The sequence below is a fragment of the Chiloscyllium plagiosum genome, unplaced genomic scaffold, assembly GCF_037043375.1.
Source record: "Chiloscyllium plagiosum isolate Xiang-an unplaced genomic scaffold, Cpla_swu_hap1 HiC_scaffold_14, whole genome shotgun sequence".
Classification (NCBI taxonomy): Eukaryota; Metazoa; Chordata; class Chondrichthyes; order Orectolobiformes; family Hemiscylliidae; genus Chiloscyllium; species Chiloscyllium plagiosum.
Window position 1 is genome coordinate 23,893,167 of NW_028270152.1, and position 21,519 is coordinate 23,914,685.

General features: G+C 41.9%; 1 protein-coding gene across 1 annotated transcript in view; it reads left to right on the top strand.

The window, feature by feature from the left end:
- Positions 1–694: 694 nt before the first annotated feature.
- LOC122558899 (NUAK family SNF1-like kinase 1) overlaps positions 695–21,519 on the top strand; it is a 43,746-nt gene continuing 22,921 nt past the window's right edge. The window contains exon 1 of the mRNA XM_043707829.2: positions 695–1,454. Within this exon, the coding sequence (XP_043563764.1) occupies positions 1,233–1,454 (222 nt within the window). The 5' untranslated portion in view covers positions 695–1,232. The remainder of the gene's footprint in view (positions 1,455–21,519) is intronic.

Below are 21,519 nucleotides of genomic sequence, written 5' to 3' on the forward strand. Positions count from 1 at the left end.
CTCTTTCAGAGAATTGTTGTTGGTCAATTTTCTCTCATCCCCATTTTCACAAACCAAACAGACCAAACGTAATTAATAAAAATATCAGGAAACAAAAAGTCCAACTTGGAAGAAATTAAACATGACCAAACATAATTTAAATCTTTCAGAACAAAAATATAACATTTTGAATAGAGGCAAAATCAAACCTGGAGAGAAAAGGATTCGAAGTGAGTTGCTGTTATAATTCAAAAGTAAGCATTTTACAACTCTGTGTAACCCTTTTGCTATAAATTCTGTGTCCTATGGTCATGTTCCACAACCACCTGGTTAAGAGGCAGCCCCTGGAAAGGTAGTGGCTTCCAAATAAACCCGTTGGACTATAACCTGGTGTTGTGTGATTTTTAACTTTGTCCACGCCTGTCCAACACCTGTACCTCCAAATCATTTAAAAAAGGAACAGAGAAAGAGAGAGGGATAGCTGCAGATGGACTTTGGGAATGTGGTGACACCATTGTTAAGCATGGGGATCCAGCAAGCAGCGTTGCTGCCAGATAAACAATGGTAGACTCACAGAGAGCAGCAACACACGGGGCTGACAAACAGATGGCGAACATGGTGAGACTGAAGCAGATAAAGAGGCGGGGACACGGATCATGAGGCAAACACAAGCCAAGATAAAAGGCAGGATGGAAGAGACGGTGTTGTGTGGCTTTGTCTAGCTGTAGAAAAGGGTGCGAGCGGAGATATTGCCCAGGAGCTGGTGTCTGAAGACCGGTCTGTGGACTGATTCCTGACCCGGGCCAATGGTAATGATGGCTGACAGGCACGTCCAATTTTATTGCGACCGTGTTTGAAAGTTAGGTTTCGGGGCATTCACGGAAGGTATTCTGACTTCACATGAAGGTATTCTGACCTCATAGTGAACTGAGGGCAGTGTAGCAGGATAAAGGGAGCAGGACACAGAACGAGATATCCAGGGGTCATCCGTAATTCCCCAGGGTGTTATTTTCATTTGACAAGACAGGATCACTTCCCCCGCTTCCACTGCGCACTTTCTGAAAATAAGCTGTGAACTGATTTGAATTTCCCTGACTCTGACCTTATAAACGTTGGCAGCTGTCTGAGGAGAATTCCTGGAGGAGAGAGTCAGTTTGATGTCTGTGCAAAGAGCCCGCTAATCCTCCAACCGAGTGATTGCCTGTCACCCGGAGAGGCTGCCGCCAGCAGATGAAGGAAGCGATTAGGAAAAGATGAAGAAAGAGAGGTGCCAGGAAGGCAAGATGATAACCAGGGAGAGATACTGTCCCGAGGAGCAGGACTGGAAAGAAACTCCAGGCAGCAAATTCTCTCGCACTGTGAAGAAACACCAGCATAAACACAACCTGAAGCACAGATATGCGATCCTGCAGACAGTGGGCAGGGGAGCCTATGGCAAAGTCCAGAAAGCACTAGAGACTGCGACCGGCAGGACGGTAAGTGCTAATCTCACTGAATTAATCTCTGTGTACAATGTGGAGGTAACATTTCTTACAATTGCTTTAAACTGCAGGCTTTTCCGGTTATTTGGAAGGATCAGCGAGGGATATACTTCAATACTGGAGTTTTGTGGAGTTGGATCTCCATTAATTGTTTAAAGATCCACGTGTGGCTTCAGAAGTTATAGCAAGTCCGAAAAAAAACCTGCCAGTCCAGTGGGAGTACTGACAGCACACATTTTTTAGGGAGGGACAGTGGAAGCAGCGAGGTACCTGGGATGCATATTTCCTAATATATATGCAAATATGTGTAATCTTGTTTCCAAAAGTTGCCACGCAAGTGAACTGAAGTTGCTATAGCAGAGTAAGAGGACTAGAACTCGAACCATGCCCAGGATGTTATTCACATTTGTTTTTTGATTGCACCTCTGTGGAGGAAGGGCACAGCACAGTGCGACATCATCGTTGTCATTTGTATCCTCACAGCCAAACTTGAAGGTTAATGTCCCAAACCGAACTTGATCTCCCTCCACTTTCTGGATCTCTGTATTTATATGTGCATAGCCTTGCCACTTCTACCTCCTCCCCATTCCCCCACACTGCTGGAGTTCAGTGCTGGGTGTTTTTGATACTTTGTGCATGAGTGCATTTAAGATTGTTAGCTTCATTGTTGCAAAGCCCCAGACTGTTGGGCCTCAATCACACTTTATGTGCAAAAACTGGGTGCCTACTCCCATCTCCCAGCAGACACTGGGGAAGATACCCTCTGAGAGGTGGTTCCAGTGTAGTGGCAGCGGGGCTGGGAATGACCATGGTGACTAAGGAATTGGAAAGAGTTCTGCAGCCTCCTAGATTAATACTTTCTGGTAGTGGGTGAAGAATAAAGATGATAACATTTACCAGTGGCCCATACATGTCAAAATATTAACGCCTGTTTTACACTCAGCATTTTACACACAACAGTTTCTACCTCTTCATAACTGCAAGCTAATTTACATACCGATTGTTACCGAGACCAAACTTCACCCACACAATGTGGGTAATGACCAGCAGCTATGGAATTCAAGCCAATTTTGCCCACACTTCTCTAACATTTGTAAGGTTCAGCTGCCACTTCAGCTGAATGCAACTCATTCAGCACGGATTAGTTGCATTTCATTTTATCTATATTAGGGTGGATTATGGGGTTGAGAACAAGTCTGGTTTAGAGAGTTAGCAAGGAATGTACCAGTGTGGTGATAGGTGGTGAAAAGCAAATAAACTTTAACCTGAGCGTGGGTAAAAGAGAAGCCTTGTTTGCTTTTTCAGCCTTTTTTAAAAGTACATTGATGCCATTAGAACTAACAATAAAAGTACTGGGAAACAATTCTATATCCAGACACAATCAAATCTATGTCAGCACTGCATAATTTTCAAATAAAATGTCATGAACTTATGTGGGTGTTCAATGATTACTCAGTGACTCCAATATCCATTTTCATAATTAGAATATATTTCCATTAATAGTTGCAGATCAAGTCAGTCTTTTATTATTCAACATAATTAATTGAAAATCAATACAGTGAGCACAAACTATTAAAAAGATTTGAATAGAAAGGTACATGGACTTGCTTTTTGGGATGAGCTTGATTTTGGACTAACTTACGATAAGTTTGCTTTCAATCTGAATGATTTAAGACATTACAACTCATCCAATTACTACTCGCAGGGTTAACACTGTCTACATTCCAGAACTCGTTGATACTCCATTTAGCACCAACGATTTCAGCATTTCCTTTTGCCTTGCCCAATCTACTAGATGTTGTTCACATTTATTTTCAGGATAGATAATATTTTTCTAAACTATAAGGAATATTTGACTAAATCCATTTTACTACATCTATGGTGGTGGCAAGAGCAGGCAGCTTGAGGTGTCCCGGTGAGCAGGCTATAGCAGAGGAGATTGAGCCTTTGAAGGAGTGTGAGCCTTTCATGGTTAAGCACTCAAGACTGTTTGAATTTTTAACTTTATTTCTTTATTTTTCTAGTTTATACTAAGAAGGACTACAAAGTTTAATTTTTAACTCTGTTTCTTTATTTTTATACTTTGTACTTAAGATTTTGTACATAGGTACCTTTGTACATACGATGGCACCAGGAATGGCAACATTTCACTTTTCACTGAAATTATGTACTTCTGTACTTGAGCACACATGGCAATAAAATCTAATTCTAATTCTAAATCCTGCTTTATCCGGGGAGACAGCAGTGGAGCCTTTCTTTGAACTGCAACATTTTTTTGCTGATAACGGATCCCCCAAAGTCAAGTTACAAGACTTTGGATCCACCAATGATGAATGAATGGTTGTATATGTTTAAGTAAGGAGGTGGAGGTGTAGAAGTGACATTAAAGATGTTGATGGGACCAAGACTTGTGCTTCAGAACTTGTCACATCTCCAGCTGCACTATTTCGGTACAGCTACAACATTAGCATTTACCCAGAAATGTGGGAAATTGCCTAGGTATATCATATCCACAAACATAATGTAGAGAAAATCCAAACTGGCCAGGTGCCACCCCATCAGTCTATTCTCAATCTTCAGCAAAGTCATGGAAATAGCTATTGACAGTGCTTTAAAATAGCATATCCTCAGCAATGACTTGCTCACTGATGCTCAGTTTTGGTACTGCCAGGGCCTGACCTTAATATAGCCTTGCTTCAAATATGGATGGAAAATCTGAACTCAAGGTGAGATGAGAGTGATTACTCTTGACATCAAAGGAGTCGTTGATGAGTGTAGCATCAAGGAGTCCTAGCAAAACTGCAGTCAATGGAAATTTGGGAAAAAACCCACCACTGTTTGGAGTCATACCTAGCACAAAGAGTTGTGGTTGTTGGGGGTCAATCATCACAGCTCCAGGACTCCTTTGCAGGAATTCCTCAGGGTAGTGTCCTAGACCCAACCATCTTCACCTGCTTCATCAATGACCATCCCTCCATCATAAGACTGGAAGTGGGATGTTCACTACCGATTGTGCAATGTTTCACAACAATCAGAACTCCTCAGATACTGAAGCAGTTCATGTCCGTATGCAACAAGAGTGAACAACATTCAAGCTTGGGCTCATGAATAGCAAGTGACATTTGTAACACACAAGTACTAGGCAATGAATATCTTCAACAAAAGAAAATCTCCCCCTGACATTGAATGGCACTACCGTCACTGAATCCTTCACAATGAACATCTTAGGGAGTTGCTACTGACCAGAAACAGTACTGGATCAGACATATATACCGTGGCTACAACAGCAGGCATGAATTCTTCTGCGATTAATTCACCTTTGCTGATCCCCAAAGCTTGCCAATCACCTACAAGGCACAAATAACAAAAGTGATGGACTATTCCCCCCTTGCTTCAATGAGTGTAGCTCCAAGAGAGCTAAATAAACTTCACGCAATCCAGCAGAAAATTCCATCTGCCACCATCAGCATTAACTCTTGCCATCACTGTTGCACAGTGGAAGAAATGTGTACCAAATTAAACAATGCACTGCAACAACTCATCAAGGCTCATTCAATGGCGCCTTCTAAACTTGTGAACTGGACCGTCTAGAAGGATAAGCGAAGCCCGTACATGATAACAGCACCATTTGCATTTGTGCTGCAAGCCATACATCAACTTGACTTGGAACTTTTATTCACTCATGAGATATGGCTGTCAATAGATGAGCCAGCATTTATTGGCCATTTAGTTGACCTTCAGAAGGTTGAAATGAGCTGCCTTCTTGAACTGCTGCAGTCCAATGCTGTTAGGAAGAGAATTCCATGATTCCAGGCATATATTAGGAGTTCTGAAGAAGGGTCACTGGATCCAAAACGTTAACTTTTTTCTCTCCATAGATGCTGCCAGAGTGGCTGAGTTTTTCCAGCAATTTTTGTTTTTCTAATTTCCAGCATCATCAGCTCTTTGGTTTTTGGTTCAGAGTGTGATGGAATATTCCCCATTTGTCTGGGTGTGTGTAGCTCCAACAACACTCAAAACATTTGACACCATCTGGGACAAGCTTGGAGTGGTGCTGGAAAAGCACAGCAGGTCAGGCAGCATCCAAGGAGCAGGAAAATCGACATTTCGGGCAAAAGCCCTATATCAGGAATAGAGCTCTATTCCTGAAGAAGGGCTTTTGCCCGAAACGTCGATTTACCTCCTCCTCGGATGCTGCCTGACCTGTTGTGCTTTTCCAGCATCACTTTAATCTAGACTCTGGTTTCCAGCATCTGCAGTCCTTGTTTTTACCTTCTAGGACAAAGCAGCCTGCATGACTGGCACCACATCCGCAAATATTTAGTCACTCCATCACAGATGCTATCTACAAGATGCACTGCAGAAGTTTGTCAAAGATCCTTAGAAAGTGCCTTCTAAATCCACAACCAATTCCACCTAGAAGGATAAGGGCAGCAGATTCATGGGAATACCAGTACCTGCAAGATCCCCTCCAAGTCACTCATCATGCTTACTTAGAAATATATTGCTGTTACTTCAGTATTGTTGGTTCAAAAATCTGTAATTCTCTTTCTAATAACACAAGACTACTTATATGCTAAATGGTAGAAGCACCAAGCTATAGATAGAGCTAACTTATCCCACAATAAACAGATCCAATCAAAACTGTACTGTACTGCTACTTTTAGAATGGTTTTTCCTTGATTTCCACTGACCACAGTTTTGATAGGGTTGCTTGATGCCAAACTTCATCAAAATTATTCATGTTATGAAAAAAGAGTGGATCGGTATTCTGGCCACTGGAGTTTAGACGAATGAGGAGATCTCATAAAAACCTACAGAAAAGGGCTATAAAGTGTAAACACAGGAAGGATGTTCCAAATGACCAAACAATCCAGAATCAGGAGTTACTGTCTAAGAATGTGAGGCAGGCCATTTAGGATTCAAATGAAGAGAAGTCTCTTCACTCAGAGAGTGGTGAACCTGTGTAATTCTCTGCCTCAGAAAGTGATTGAGGCTAAAACATTGAATGTTTTCAATAAGGAGTTAGATAGAGTTCTTGGGGCGTAGGGATTAAAGGGTAGGTGGGAAAGTGGGAACAGAGTACTGAGTTGGATGATTAGCCATGATCATATTGAATAGCAGAGCAGACTCAACATGGTGAATGGCCTAATCCTACTCCTATTTTCTATGTTTCTGTGTTAAAATACTGTTTTTCCTGTATGTGATTTCTAATGGAGTGGAGTACATGAACTTGAATTAATAGTTCCAGTTATTTCCATAGTTTTGGGATATGGGGTTAATTTTTAAAAAAAATCAAAGATCTGTGGATGTTAGAAATCAAAAAAAAAAGCAGAAATTGCTAGAAAAAGTCAGCAGGTTTGGCTGCATCTTCTGAAGAAGGGTCACTGAACTCTCCTTTCTCTCCACAGATGCTGGCAGACCAGCTGACATTTTCCAGAAATTTCTGTTTTTGTCAGGGGTTAATTACTTATTTTACTAATTGGCTTCAATTAGAATTACTTGACCACCTGACCCAACTGCTTATCTTTAGCCAAATGCATACAACAGAATTTCCAAAACTTTACTACAAAAAGAACATTGTGCTCAGGCTACCATTTTTCTTCAAAGTATTGTGACTTAACTGGAAATAGTCAAAAGAAAATTGAATTGAAGCTGCAGCATTTCTACAGATAAATGTGACTGTATATTTATGTTAATTTAGTTGAACAAGAATTGATCATGGCTACTTCAACCTCAGTAAAGGAGACAAGGTAGATTCAGGTAATCACAAACTTCTTTTCAAAGTCATAGCATACGTGCTTAGTAGCTTCTCAGATTTACAGAACTCAGCTACATTCTCAGTGCCAGACAGTCTCTGTACGTTGGTGCTTTCAACCGGGACAATAACATGAGCGAATATTTCTGGCCTGTTGTCAGTTTCCATACTACTATACAAGGTTAATTTGTACGGGAACTGCATTCCTCACATTTCCTCAGACAATATTACGTTATTTTTGGAAACTGTATTCCAGTAAAATTTGCTAAAAATGTATCAGGGATGGGGATCTTTCCAGATTTGTTTTAATGACTTTGGATTGAAGCCAATATTTGCAGGCTGCCAGCCTGTTTCAGGACTGATTATCTTTTGTAATTTCAATTCTCAGAGACTGATATTTTCTCCAGTTCTGTCTTTGTCCAACACCCTCAATCTTTGTGGTTAGAATTGTTTCCAACTTCCGGCTGGTTGCTATTATTTGCAACTTAGCTCCCCAGGACAGGAATCCCTAGAAAATTTATTCTTAATGGCTAATATATCTCACCAGACTGCTGTGAAAGCTAAGACTTCTTAATCTTTATTGGAGCAATGGGCTCATAGATTTTGCCACACAGCACCCTTTTACAACCAATGGCATTCCCTCCATCCAACTCCATCCTTCTGTCTCAACTTCCAAGCTCTTATCCATTCCATATGATCTCCAATTGTCTGATCTCCAGGCTCCTTACCCCCCCTCCTCCCATCCTTCGTGCACTTGATGCTCCCAAAATTGGGCTTAGCTGCACTTATCAGCCACTCCTCCTTACAGTCTGAGCATTTCCTGACCTATCCTATCCTCGTGTTTCCTTCCAAATTTGTTCTTAGGGCTTCCATCTTTCCCAACCTGTGCTCAAAATTTGTAACTTCTCCTAACTCTATCTCTAGCTTGCTACTGTTTAAAATCTTAAGCACAAGAGAGCAGTGATTTCTTCTCCCAGTTTTCTCCACCTAGAGGCAGCCATTTTCCTTTTTCTCCATCTGGGCTCCATTGCACTGTCATCTTATAGCTAGTGATATAATATTGTTGCTACTGAGGTACACTGCCAGGAATGTGAAATGTGTATCGTTACAGCAAAACCTCAATTATCTGTTATTCCATTATTCACACTAGAATTTTTCACAACAATTTTCATGGCACTTAGGAGACCAGCAGGAGTTGGACCTCCGTTTTCAATAAGTTAGTTGGTGTGCAGTTAAGTATTTTAAATTGATTTTTCACAGACTGTAGTCTGTTGATCCAACTGGATTCGTATTTGTAATCAGTATACTCATTCTCTGGTGTAAGTTATATCAATGGCATTTTGTTTCAAGTTCAGACGCAGCAAGACTGAGTTTCAAAAGTGAGCTGTGATGGGAGAAATTTTAAAATACAAAGTTAAAAATATAGCACAAAATATTATTGACAATACCATGAAGTGGATTGGCTTGAGTGTATTTCCCTCCTATAGTATCACAGAATGGTCTAAGCTAATGACAATAAAAGAGAGAAAGACCTGCATTTGTATGGTGTTTCTTTACAACCTTCAAATGTTTCAAAGTACTTTTGAAGTATAGTCACTGTTGTAAAGTAGGAAACATGGCAGGCAATTTGTGCACAGCAACTACCATACTCAGAATATGACAACGACCAGAGAGCGATTCAGGAAAAAATATTGACAACGATTCTGGGGAGAACTCTCTGGCTGTTTATTCAAAACTGTGCCAAGTAATCATGTTCATCCACTCAAGTGAGGCCTCAGTTAATACCTCATCTGAAAGGTGGAACCTCTGACAGTGCAGCACTGCCTCAGTACTGCACTAGTTTAAACCCAGAGGGTTAGAGATGAGGGTGTTGCCAACTGAAACATGGCTGACAATCAAAGAGTGAATCTCTTTCTGCAGAATGCTGTGATCCATATTTGTAGGAGAAAGTGAGGTCTGCAGATGCTGGAGATCAAAGTTGAAACTTTATTGCTGGAACAGCACAGCAGGTCAGGCAGCATCCAGGGAACAGGAGATTCGACGTTTCGGGCACAGGCTCTCGATTCCTGAAGAAGGGCCTGTGCCCGAAACGTCGAATCTCCTGTTCCCTGGATGCTGCCTGACCTGCTGTGCTGTTCCAGCAATAAAGTTTCAACATCCATATTTGTAGCCTATTCAAATGACAGGAATGCACTTCCATTGAGAAAATGAGCCAGGTCAACTCTCACTACAGGTGTGGCAAGCCTACATATCAAATCAGCACATGCCATTTCTCCCACAGTCAGAAATAAGGACATAAAGTACATACAATAATGGTGTACCTACAAGCTTAAGTTTTGTTTTACAGCAGACTCAGTAAACTTATGAAAACTTTCTGTTGTAACCACAAGAAAAGTGACAGGAGAAAATCATAACCAATTTAACTATGTTATACTGCAGTTGTAGCATCTAATATAGTTATTCAGTCTTTCCTCTCAATCCCCATCCAATTCCTGTGCTTAATTCGTCAGGCTCCAAACTTGTGCAAGTTTGTGGGCATTGCACAATCAAATCGCTAAGCACCCACACTTTGTGGAAATCACTGTACATGTAAAAGTTAAAAAAAAACTGTTCCAGACAGATGCTGAAGTTATGTAACTGTGGCTTGCTGCTAAACAAATTTAACATATTTTCCATTTAACTGCAGCAAACCTCCCTGTAGAGACATCTCTTGCATTGAGTGTGGTGAAAGTGTGGTTAGTTACAGAAGAAAAACCTTCAGCTACCTAAACTCTGGTAAAGAGTTGCATATTTTAGATAATTTTGAAAATGTTTCACATACAACTTCATGTCAAATTTGTGCATAGGCAAGAATTTGTGCGTGTATAGTTGTGTTTGATGACAATGTAATTAAGTGCATGTGGTTTTAAGTTACTGAACTAGTAATCTGGAGATTTGGACTAATAGCCCAAACAATATGAATTAAATTACACCATGTTATGTTGAGAGCTTGAATTCATTATTTCTTTAAAATAACATGGTAAATAAAATGCTGTCAGTGAGCAAAACTGATCATGAAGCTAATGGATATGATAAAAAAAAAACAACTGGTTCACGAAGTTGGGAAGGAAATTTGCTGTCCTTACACTATATTGTCAATATGTAACTCGATATCATTCATTGCTGATTCTGGCTCTGTCAAAATGTGACTCCAATCCCACACAAATGTAACTGGCTCCTAATTGCCAAGTAAAGTGACTTAGTAAGATGAATAGTTGTACCAACTTCCAAGTGCTTTAGCCATACAGAATGCAACAGTCAGCAAGAAAATTTATCATCACCTTTTCAGGACAATGTTACCACCAGGTGAGGAAGAGGAATTGGTTCCCTATTTAAACATCTCTTGGATGGTTGCAACATTTGTGTTTCCATATCATTTTTCAAATTCAGTTACCATACTTTAACTAATATGTAACTAAATGGATATAGTGATATAGAGTCAGAGAGTTGTATAGCATAGAAACAGACCCTTTGGTCCAACTTGTCCACATTGACAAGACATCCTAATCTGACCTAGTGCTATTTGCCAGCATTTGGTCAGTATCTCTCTAACCCTTCCTGTTCATATATCCATCCAGATGCTTTTTAATGTTGTAATTGTACCTGCCTCTACTTTGTTCTTTGGCAGCTTGTTCCATACATGCACCACCCTCTGCATGATAACGTTACCCCTTAGGCCCCTTTTAAATCTCTCACCTTAAACCTATGCCCTCTAGTTTTGAACTCCACTCCCCAGGAAAGAGACCTTGACTATTGATCCTATACATGCCCCTCATGATTTTATAAACCTCTATAAGGTCACAACTCAGCCTCTGACACTCCAGGGAGAAAAAACCCATCCTATTCAGCCTCTCCCTATAGCGTAAACCCTCCTGTCCCAGCAACATCTTTGTAAATCCTTTCTGCATCCGCTCAAGTTTAATAACATCATTCCTATTGAAGAGCAAACAGAAATGTATTCAGTATTCTAAAAGTGGCTTCACCAATGTCCTGTACAGCCACAACATGATGTCCCAACTCCTATAGTCAATATTCTGACCAATGAAGGCAAGCATGCCAAACACCTTTTTTGCCTGTCTACCTGCAACTCTACTTTCAAGGAACTATGCTCCTGCACCCCTAGGTCTCTTTGTTTGGCAACACTTCCCAGGTTCCTACCATGAACTGTTTAAGTCCTGCCATGGTTTGACTTACCAAAATGCAACACCTCACATTTACCTAAGTTAAACTCCATCCACCACTCCTCAGTCCATTGACCTGTCTGAGATCATCAGTGTCCGCCATTCCACCTGCTTTGGTGCCATCCACAAACTTACTAACCATACCTTCTGTATTATCATCCAAATCATTTTTATATAAAGGATAAACAGCAGTGGAACCAGCACTGAACTTTGTGGCACACTGCTGGTCACAGGTTTTCAGTCTGATCAAAACCCTCTACCGTCACCCTCTGTCTCCGACCTTCAAGCCAGTTTTCTATCTAATGAATACAAGCTGCCCCTGAATCCCATGTGATCTAATGTTACTAACCAGTCTACCATGCAGAACCTTGTCGGACCTTTACTGAAGTCCATATAGAGAGCCTCTACCACTCTGCCTTCATCTTTGTCACCACCTCAAGAAACTCAATCAAGTTAATAACGCATGACTTCCCATGCACAAAGCCATGTTGACTATTCCTAATCAGTCCTTGCCTTTGCAAATGCATGTAAATCCTGTCCCTCAGAATCCTCTCCAACAACTTACCCATCACTGACACAAGGGTCACCGGTCTATAGTTTCCTGACTTTTCGTTTCTTAAATAGTGGCACTACATTGGTCAATCTAAGTCTTCTGGTAGAGTTCATTTATAAATTCTTAAATTTTCTTTATTGTCCTTCTAACCACAAGTAACTTTTCTTCTCCCAATTTTAAATTTATTATACAAGTGTGAATTAAAGAAGATATGTAAAATTTCTTGACACTGACTTAGTTGGGTGTTTTGACTCTCTAGATAACATGGTAATCCCAATTCAATCAGCTTAGTTTACAAATCTCTGGACTTGTCTAAATCTGTGGTGAGGTGATCACAGCAGCCAAGTCAGTATTTGTCCTTTTTAAAAACATTTTTAGTCCATGAAGGGCCTCAAGTTAACAATCAGATGATGGAAGTTGATTCCATTTTTTGCTATGATGATACTAGCTAGCTGGAAATGTGTTGCTGGAAAAGCGCAGCAGGTCAGGCAGCATCCAGGGAACAGGAGAATCGACGTTTCGGGCATAAGCCCTTCTTCAGGAATGAGGAAAGTTTGTCCAGCAGGCTAAGATAAAAGGTAGGGAGGAGGGACTTGGGGGAGGGGCGTCGGAAATGTGATAGGTGGAAAGAGGTCAAGGTGAGGGTGATAGGTCAGACTGGGGTGGGGGCGGAGAGGTCGGGAAGAAGATTGCAGGTTAGGGAGGCGGTGCTGAATTCGATGGATTTGACTGAGACAGGGTGGGGGGAGGGGAAATGAGGAAACTGGTGAAATCCGAGTTCATCCCTTGTGGTTGGAGGGTTCCTAGGCGGAAGATGAGGCGTTCTTCCTCCAACCGTCGTTTTGTTGTGGTCTGACGATGGAGGAGTCCAAAGACCTGCATATCCTTGGTGGAGTGGGAGGGGGAATTGAAATGTTGAGCCACAGGATGGTTGGGTTGGTTGGTCCGGGTGTCCCAGAGGTGTTCTCTGAAATGCTCCGCAAGTAGCCGGCCTGTCTCCCCAATATAGAGGAGGCCACATCGGGTGCAGAGGATGCAATAGATGATGTGTGTGGAGGTGCAGGTGAATCTGTGGCAGATATGGAAGTTTCCTTTGGGGCCTTGGAGGGAGGTGAGGGGGGAGGTGTGGGCGCAAGTCTTGCACCTCCTGCGGTGGAAGGGGAAGGTGCCGGGAGTGGAGGTTGGGTTGGTGGGGGTGTGTGGATCTGACGAGGGAGTCACGGAGGGAGTGGTCTTTACGGAATGCTGATAGCGGGGGGGAGGGAAATATATCCATGGTGGTGGGGTCCGTTTGGAGGTAGCGGAAATGACGGCGGATGATGTGCTGTACATGGAGATTGGTGGGGTGGTAGGTGAGGACCAGTGGGGTTCTGTCCTGGTGGCGGTTGGAGGGGCGGGGCTCAAGGGCGGAGGAGCGGGAAGTGGAAGAGATGCAGTGGAGGGCATCGTCGACCACGTCGGGGGGGAAATTGCGGTCCTTGAAGAAGGAGGCCATCTGGGTTGTGCGTTTTTGGAACTGGTCCTCCTGGGATACTAGCTAGGACTAGTAGTAAATGTTTGTCTTGCCAACCATGCCCGCATTCTCAGTGATTCCTTAAAGGAAAAGACCTTCCAGTTTATGTCATTTATAAAATTAACGGTCTGGTGAAATAGACATATTTGCCTCCCGCCTTTACATTTTCACTGGTGAAAAATGATTAGAAATGTACTGAACAAATTTTTGAACAGTTGAAGTCAAAATTCTTTCACATCAATGAGTATGTTGGCTATTTGTGAGTTAATTTAAAAGATTGAAATTGGTGCAAATTCCTTAGTTTGTTATTATTCCATGCTTTTTTTTGACTCCACAGAGTAATGATCATCTTTGTCAAAATAACTTATGATTTTAAAGGGGAGTTAAAATTGAGCTTCATCAGTATTTGTTCAAAATTTTGTGATCTAAGACCCAAGATATTTTTCTTTGTTCACTGAGTTCTTTTGCAAATGTTGATATTCTTGGTGAAAGCCATCAGCAAAACCTAATATATAACTTATTACTGTTGAGCAATTCCATGGACCACGTGATGATTACAGTAGTACACATATTGCTTCTCTGCCACCAAACTAAGAACACCAGAATATTTTAGAAGTGAAAATACAACTAGAACCAAAAGTAATTTTGTTTCTTTTTAAAGATTGGCCTCACCTGCCATCTTTCTCATGTTAACATTCAATACCTTTTTCCATAAATGCACTGTATTGTCTTTATTGAAATTTTCATCCTGTTTGGATGGCATTCTCTGAAGCTTTTCATTATATCTGTTAGCTGCTGGATGAAAAGGTTTCACATTCTTTCTTAAACTTTCCAAATGTTTAACAGGTATTCCTGCAGAACAATGTTATCAAATTCTTTCGTAATTTTGAAAACTTCAAAGTGATCATTTTGTTTTAGTTAAATAAATGGCTTGCTAATGTTAATTTACACACAAAATATCATGCTTTATTGGCAAACATAGTTTCAAATGATAAATAATATAATTTATCATTTTTGACAACCTTTAAATAAGACAAATTGTAAATGTTTGATGCACTTCCAACAGTGCACCTTCTTTCATAAAGTTTACAGCATTTTGCTAGAAATGAGCACCTTACTATGAGAGTTTTGCTCAGACACAAATATGAATCAGTAATGACTTCTGTAGTGAAATAATTAAAATTGAGACCAGAACAGACTAACCTCTTACCTTGCAATTTGAATGATTTCCTTTTTCACCTGAGTTAGCAACATAACCAGTTATGTATTTTCCTGGTGGCTGTTTGAGATCCATCCAGAATTTATGGCATATTATGGGAGAAATGCTTTTGGAGCCAAGATGTTAAATGTAGGTGTGGAGAATGAACCATGTCAGTGGATTATTAACTTCAGTTTGCAACAGCTGTAAACTGAGCGTCTGGAAGATTTTTCTGGATTCCATCATTTTCTATGATTTTATCTGATGCCAAAGTTCAAAATAACTTATGATTTTAAAGGGGAGTTAAAATTGAGCTTCATCAGTATTTATTCAAAATTTAACATCAGCTCAAACTGGCACCATATCTTGTACACAGTTGTTGTTCTGATAGTGACAAAACATCTGTTCATTTCATTTCACTATATTGTTTCCCTTGAGGGGAACTATATGTTTATGCCATAACATTAGGAAAACTGGGTCCAGTGGGACTTAATAAGAGGAGAACATTTAATAAAAAGGCAATGTGTGAGCGTCTGAATTGGCAGCATAATCATTCAAGGTTTTCACTTTAAAGGTAATGTATGATCAATGAAAATATATAATGGAAAACTAAAACCAAAAATTAGAATCTAGACCTAATTTGTAATGTTAACTAATATAGAAACATAAAACAGTTTGACAGATTGATATCATGTTGTATAAAAATTGTTACACTCACTAACCATAAGTGAAATAACTCCATGAAAGCCAGTATCCTGTCACCAAGTCACCCTTTATTTACATATGCATAGCACAAGACACTGACCCAGGTAGCTTACAGCTGGCTCCTAAGTGAATCCCTGACATTCCTGTTTATATTTGTCATTCAGGACTCTGATTGCACCAGGTTAAAAGCCCCAAGTCATGGAACTCATATTCTATGAGGTCTAACTGACTGACTGACCTCATTCCAATCACTACAATAAGGAGTGGTGGCTGATTTCTGATTTGTACTATTTCAAGGAAACTATAAATCTGATCAAGAGTAAGTTAAGAATCTGAAACAGGAGTTCAATCTGTCTCTTAAGCCTACAATGATTCTAATGGAAGTCGAGTGGAAGAAGGGGAGGCTCAACCAACCCATTCTTAAAAGATGTGCCTGTCATTGAAAGCCTTTAAGGAAGCCTCTAATTTAGCATTGTTTCTGTTCTAAACCCATGCCTGATTCATTTGCTGGGCCATGCAACACCCAGTGACAAAGTGGCAAAAAGGGTGTGATCCATAAGGCAAATGCTTTTTTTGTAGCAGGCTGTCGGAGCATGAGAATTCCGTCCTGGCAGAACAAGCTTAGGTGTAAATGTTCTATTCAGCTTTATAATTTCCCCAACATACCAGTTATCACCAAACCTCAACATCACAGTCCACAATCTTCCCCGATCTCTGACTATCCCCCAAGTGATTTCCATCTGACTCCTTTCACCGTATTCAACTCACATCACTGGTGATGTCTACCCACAAACACAAAAGTTACTTAAGTCAAGCAAAGAACTGTCGATGCTGGAGGTCTGAAAAAGTGATGGAGAAACTCAGCAGGTCTGGCAGCATCTATGAAGAGAAAAACAGAGTTTTTGTTTCAAGTCCAGCGACTCTTCTTTTAAAAACTGGTGTGGAAATGTTAGCTCTGATTTTTTTTCCATGGATGCTGCCAGACTTGCTGAGTTTCTTAACCACTTTCTGTCTTTGTTTCACAAAAGTTGCTTAATTGTGGCTGCAAAGAAACTCTACAACGTTCAGAGAATCCCACCCTTTGGATTCCCTGACCATAATTTCTTCCCTGCTACCAAATAATATCACATTGGGGTGGACTATAAACAAAGAATTAACTAATGCCTGTAAAAATGATACTGTCGTTATCATGGGGGATTTTAATCTAATCGATTGGTAGAACCAGGTTGGTCAGGGTAGCCTTGAGGAGGAGTTTATTGAATCTATCCATGATAGTTTTCTTGAACAGTGTGTAATGGAACCAACGAGGGAGCAAGCTATCCTAGAGCTGGTCCTGTGTAATGAGACAGGAATAATTAATGATGTCATAGTCAGGGATCCTCTTAGAAGGAGCGATCACAGTATGGTTGAATTTAGAATACAAATGGAAAGTGTGAAGATGAAATCCAATACCAGGGTCCTGTGCTTAAACAAAGGGGACTACAATAGGATGAGGGAGGAGATGGCTAAAGTAGACTGGAAGCAAAGACTTTATGGTGGGATAGGAGAAAGTGAGGACTGCAGATGCTGGGGATCAGGGTTGAGAGTGTAGTGCTAGAAAAGCACAGCAGGTCAGGCAGCATCCGATGAGCAGGAGAATCGACGTTTCGGGCATAAGCCTCTCATCAGGAATGAGGCTTGTGGGTTGGGACTGGGGTTTGGGCGAAGGTAGCTGAGAAAGCGATAAGTGGATGAAGGTGATGGAGAAGGTGATAGGTCAGAGGGAGGAGTGATGGACAGGTCCGGAAGGCGGTGCCGAGTTGGAGGCTTCGGACTGTGATAATGTGGGGGGAGGGGAAATGAGGAAGTGTTGAAACCCACATTTATCCTGTGTGGTTGCAGGATCCAAAGGCGTTCTTCCTCCAAGCATCGGGTGGTAACGGTTTGGCAGTGGAGGAGGCCCAGGACTTGGATGTCCTTGATGGAGTGGGAGGGGGAGTTGAAGCGTTCAGCTATGGAGCAGTGGGGTTGATGGGTGTGGGTGTCTCAGAGATGTTCTCTGAAATGATCTGCAAGAAGGCGCCCTGTCTTCCCGATGTAGAGGAGACCAGACTGGGTGTAATGGATGCTGTAGATGACATTGGTAGAGGTACAGGTGTGGAAGGATCCCTTGGGGCTTTGGATGGAGGTGAGGGCAGTAGTGTGGGCGCAGGTTTTGCACTTCCTGATGCGATGGGGAAAGGTGCCTGGAGTTGGGTAGGGGCTGGTGAGAGGTGTGGACCTGACGAGGGAATTGTGGAGGAAATGGTCTTTTTGGAAAGCTGATAGGGGTGGGGAGGGAAACGTATCTCTGGTGGTGGTATCCGTTTGGAGGTGGCGGACATGCCAGAAGTGGTATGGGCAGATTGGTGGGGTAGAAGGTGAGAACCATGGGGCTCTATCCTTGTTGCATTGGGAAGGGTGGGGTTCAAGGACTGTGGTGTGTGAAGTGGAGGAAATGCGATGGAGGGCATCGTCAACTATGTGGGAAGGGAAGTTACAATCGTGCAAGAAGGGGGCCATTTTCTACATAGAGTCATAGAGATGTACAGCATGGAAACAGACCCTTCGGTCCAACCCATCCATGCCGATCAGATATCCCAACCCAATCTAGTCCTACCTGACAGCGCTCGGCCCATATCCCTCCAAACCCTTCCTATTCATATACCCATCCACATGCCTCTTAAATGTTGCAATTGTACCAGCCTCCAACACATCCTCTGGCAGCTCATTCCGTTCACGTACCACCCTCTGCGTGAAAAAGTTGTCCCTTAGGTCTCTTTTATATCTTTCCCCTCTCACCCTAAACCTATGCCCTCTAGTTCTGGACTCCCCGACCCCAGGGAAAATAGTTTGTCTATTTATCCTATCCATGCCCCTCCAAAGGAAGGATGGTCTTCTTCTTTCACGATCGCAACTTCCCTTCCCACGCGGTTGACGATGCCCTCCAACGCATCTCCTCCACTTCATGTACCACAGCCCTTGAACCACAACCGTCCCAAAGCAACAAGGACAGAACCCCCCCCGGTCCTCACCTTCCACTCCACCAACCTCCACATACAATACATCATCCTCCGCCACCTCCAACCGGACCCCACCACCAGAGATATATTTCCCTCCCCACCCCTATCAGCGTTCCGAAGAGACCATTCCCTCCGCAACTCCCTCATCAGGTCCACATCCCCCACCAGACCACACCCCACTCCTGGCACCTTTCCCTGCCACCATAGGAAATGCAAAACCTGTGCCCACACCACTCCCCTCACCTCCATCCAAGGCCCCAAGGGATCCTTCCATATCTGTCAGAAATTTACCTGTACCTCTACCATTGTCATCTACTGCATCAGTTGCACTTGGTGTGGTCTCCTCTACATCAGGGAGACAGGACGTCTTCTTATGGATTGTTTCAGAGAACATCTCTGGGACACCCGAAGTCACCAACCCCACTGCCCCATGGCTGAACACTTCAACTCTCTTTCTCACTCCGTCAAGGTCCTGGGCCTCCTCCACCACCAAATGGTTACCACACAACGCCTGGAGGAGGAACGCCTCATTTTCTGCCTTGGGACCCTGCGACTACACAGGCTAAATGTGGATTTCAACAACTTCCTCATTTCCCCTCCCCCCACATTATCCCAGTCCCAAGCCTCCAACTCGGCACCGTCCTCCGGACCTGTCCATCACTCCCCACTCTGACCTATCACCTTCATCCACCTATCGTTTTCTCAGCTACCTTCCCCCAAACCCCACTCCCTCCCATTTATCTCTTAGCCCCGACCCACAAGCCTTGTTCCAGAATAATGGCTTATGCCCGAAACGTTGATTCTCCTGCTTATTGGATGCTGCCTGACCTGCTGTGCTTTTCCAGCACTACACTCTCAACTTTATGGTGGGATAGTTGATGAACAGGGGAGTACTTTCAAAGCAATTTTTCAAAGTACGCAGCAAAAGTATATACTAGTGGACAGGAAGGACTGTAGGAAAAAAGGGTAACTTGCCATGGGTGTTTAAAGAAATAAGGGAGGCTATCAGATTGAAAGAGAGGGCATACAAAGTGGCCAAGATTGGCGGGAAACTAAAAAATTGGGCAAGTTTTAAAGGTCAACAGAAAGGCACTAAAAAAGCAATAAAGAAAATTAAGATATATTATGAGAATAAAGTAGCTCAGAAAATAAAGACAGATAGCAAATTTTCTATTAATATATAAGACGAAAAAGAGTGGCTAAAGTAAACCTTGACCCTTTAGAGGATGAGAAGGGGGATTTAGTAATGGGACATGAGGAAATGGCCAAGGCATTGAACGGGTATTTTGTGTCGCTCTTCACAATGGAGGATACAAATAACATGCCAGTAATTGACAAAGAGATGAAGGTAGATGAGGACCTGGAAATAATCATTATCATGAAAGAGGTAGCGTTGGGAAAGCTAATGGAGCTAAGGATAGACAAGTCTCCTGGTCCTAACAGAATGCATCTTAGGGTACTAAAAGAGATGGTGGGAGAAATAGCAAATGCACTTGTGGTCATTTTCCAAAATTCACTGCATTCTGGGACAGTTCCAGCAGATTGGAAAACAACAAATGTGACACCACTGTTTAAAAACAGAGGTGCACAAAAGATGGAGAATTATAGACCTGTTAGCTTAACTTGTCTAAAGGGAAAATGCTTGAGTCTATTATCAAGGAAGAAATAACAAGTCGTCTAGTTAGAAATTATCCTGTTGGTCAGATGCAGAAGGGTTCATGAAGGGCAGGTCATGCTTAATTAATCTACTGGAGTTTTTTGAAAACATTATGAGCACGATGGACAATGGGAACCCAGTAGATGTGACGTACCAAGATTTCCAAAAGTCATTGAATAAAGTGCCGCACAAAAGGCTGCTGCATCAGATAGAGATGCAAGGCGTGACGAGCAATGTATTTACATGGATAGAGCATTGGTTAACTAATAGGAAGCAAAGAATGCTTTTCTGGTTGGCAAACAGTGACTAATAGTGTGCTTCAGAGATCAGTGTTGGGACTGCAATTATTCACAATTTACATAGATGATTTGTAGTTGGGGAGCATGTGCAGTATGTCAAAGCTTGCAGATGACATTAAGATGAATGGTAGAGCAAAGTGTGCAGAGGATTGTGAAACATTGCAAAGGGACATAGATAGTGAGTGAGCAAAGGTTTGGCAGATGGAATACAATGTTAATAAATGTGAAGTCATCCATTTTGGTAAGAATAACAGTAAAAAGGGCTATTATTCGAATGGTAAAAACTGCAGCATGCTGATGTGCAGAGGGGCCTTGATATCCTTCTGCATGAATCACAGAAGGTTAGTCTGTCGGTACAACAGGTAATTAAGATGGCAAATGGAACGTTGTCCTTCATTGCTAAAGGGATTGAGTTTAAAAGCCCTGAATAGGTGCTGATGAGCCCACACTTTGGAATACTGCATGCACTTTTGGTCTCTTCACTTGAGAAAGGATATACTGGCACTAGAGGAGATGCAGATGAGGTTCACTAGGTTGATTCTGGAGTTGATGGGGTTGGCTTATGAGGAGGGACTGAGGAGACTGGGATTATATTCATTGGAATTTAGAAGAATTTAGGGATCTTATAGAAACATATAAAATTATGAAGGGCATAGATAGGATAGAAGTAGAGAAGATGTTTCCACGGCAAGTGAAACTAGGACAAGAGGGCATAGCCTCAAGATTAGAGGGAGCAGATTTAGGACCAAACTGAGAAGGAACCTCTTCACCCAGAAGGTGTAAATTTGTGGAATTTACTGTCCAATTAAGTAGTTGAGGCTGCCTTCGTAAATATTTTTAAAGCTAAGATTGTTAATTTTTAAACAGTACAAGAATTAAAGTGAGAGGGTTGGTAGGTGGAGCTGAGGCCAAGAAAAGAGGCTAGCATGGCCAGGTGGCCTACTCCTGCTCCTATTTCTCATGTTTTTATGTTCTATTCCAAAATGTTGTCCCCTATATTAGGACAGCTATTTCATTACACATGGAGCAAAGTGAAAATTTCTCCATTTGCACATGAACAGGAAGTAGACAGTGCATCCCAGATATCGATCAGTTTAGATTTGTAAGTCCTGTAA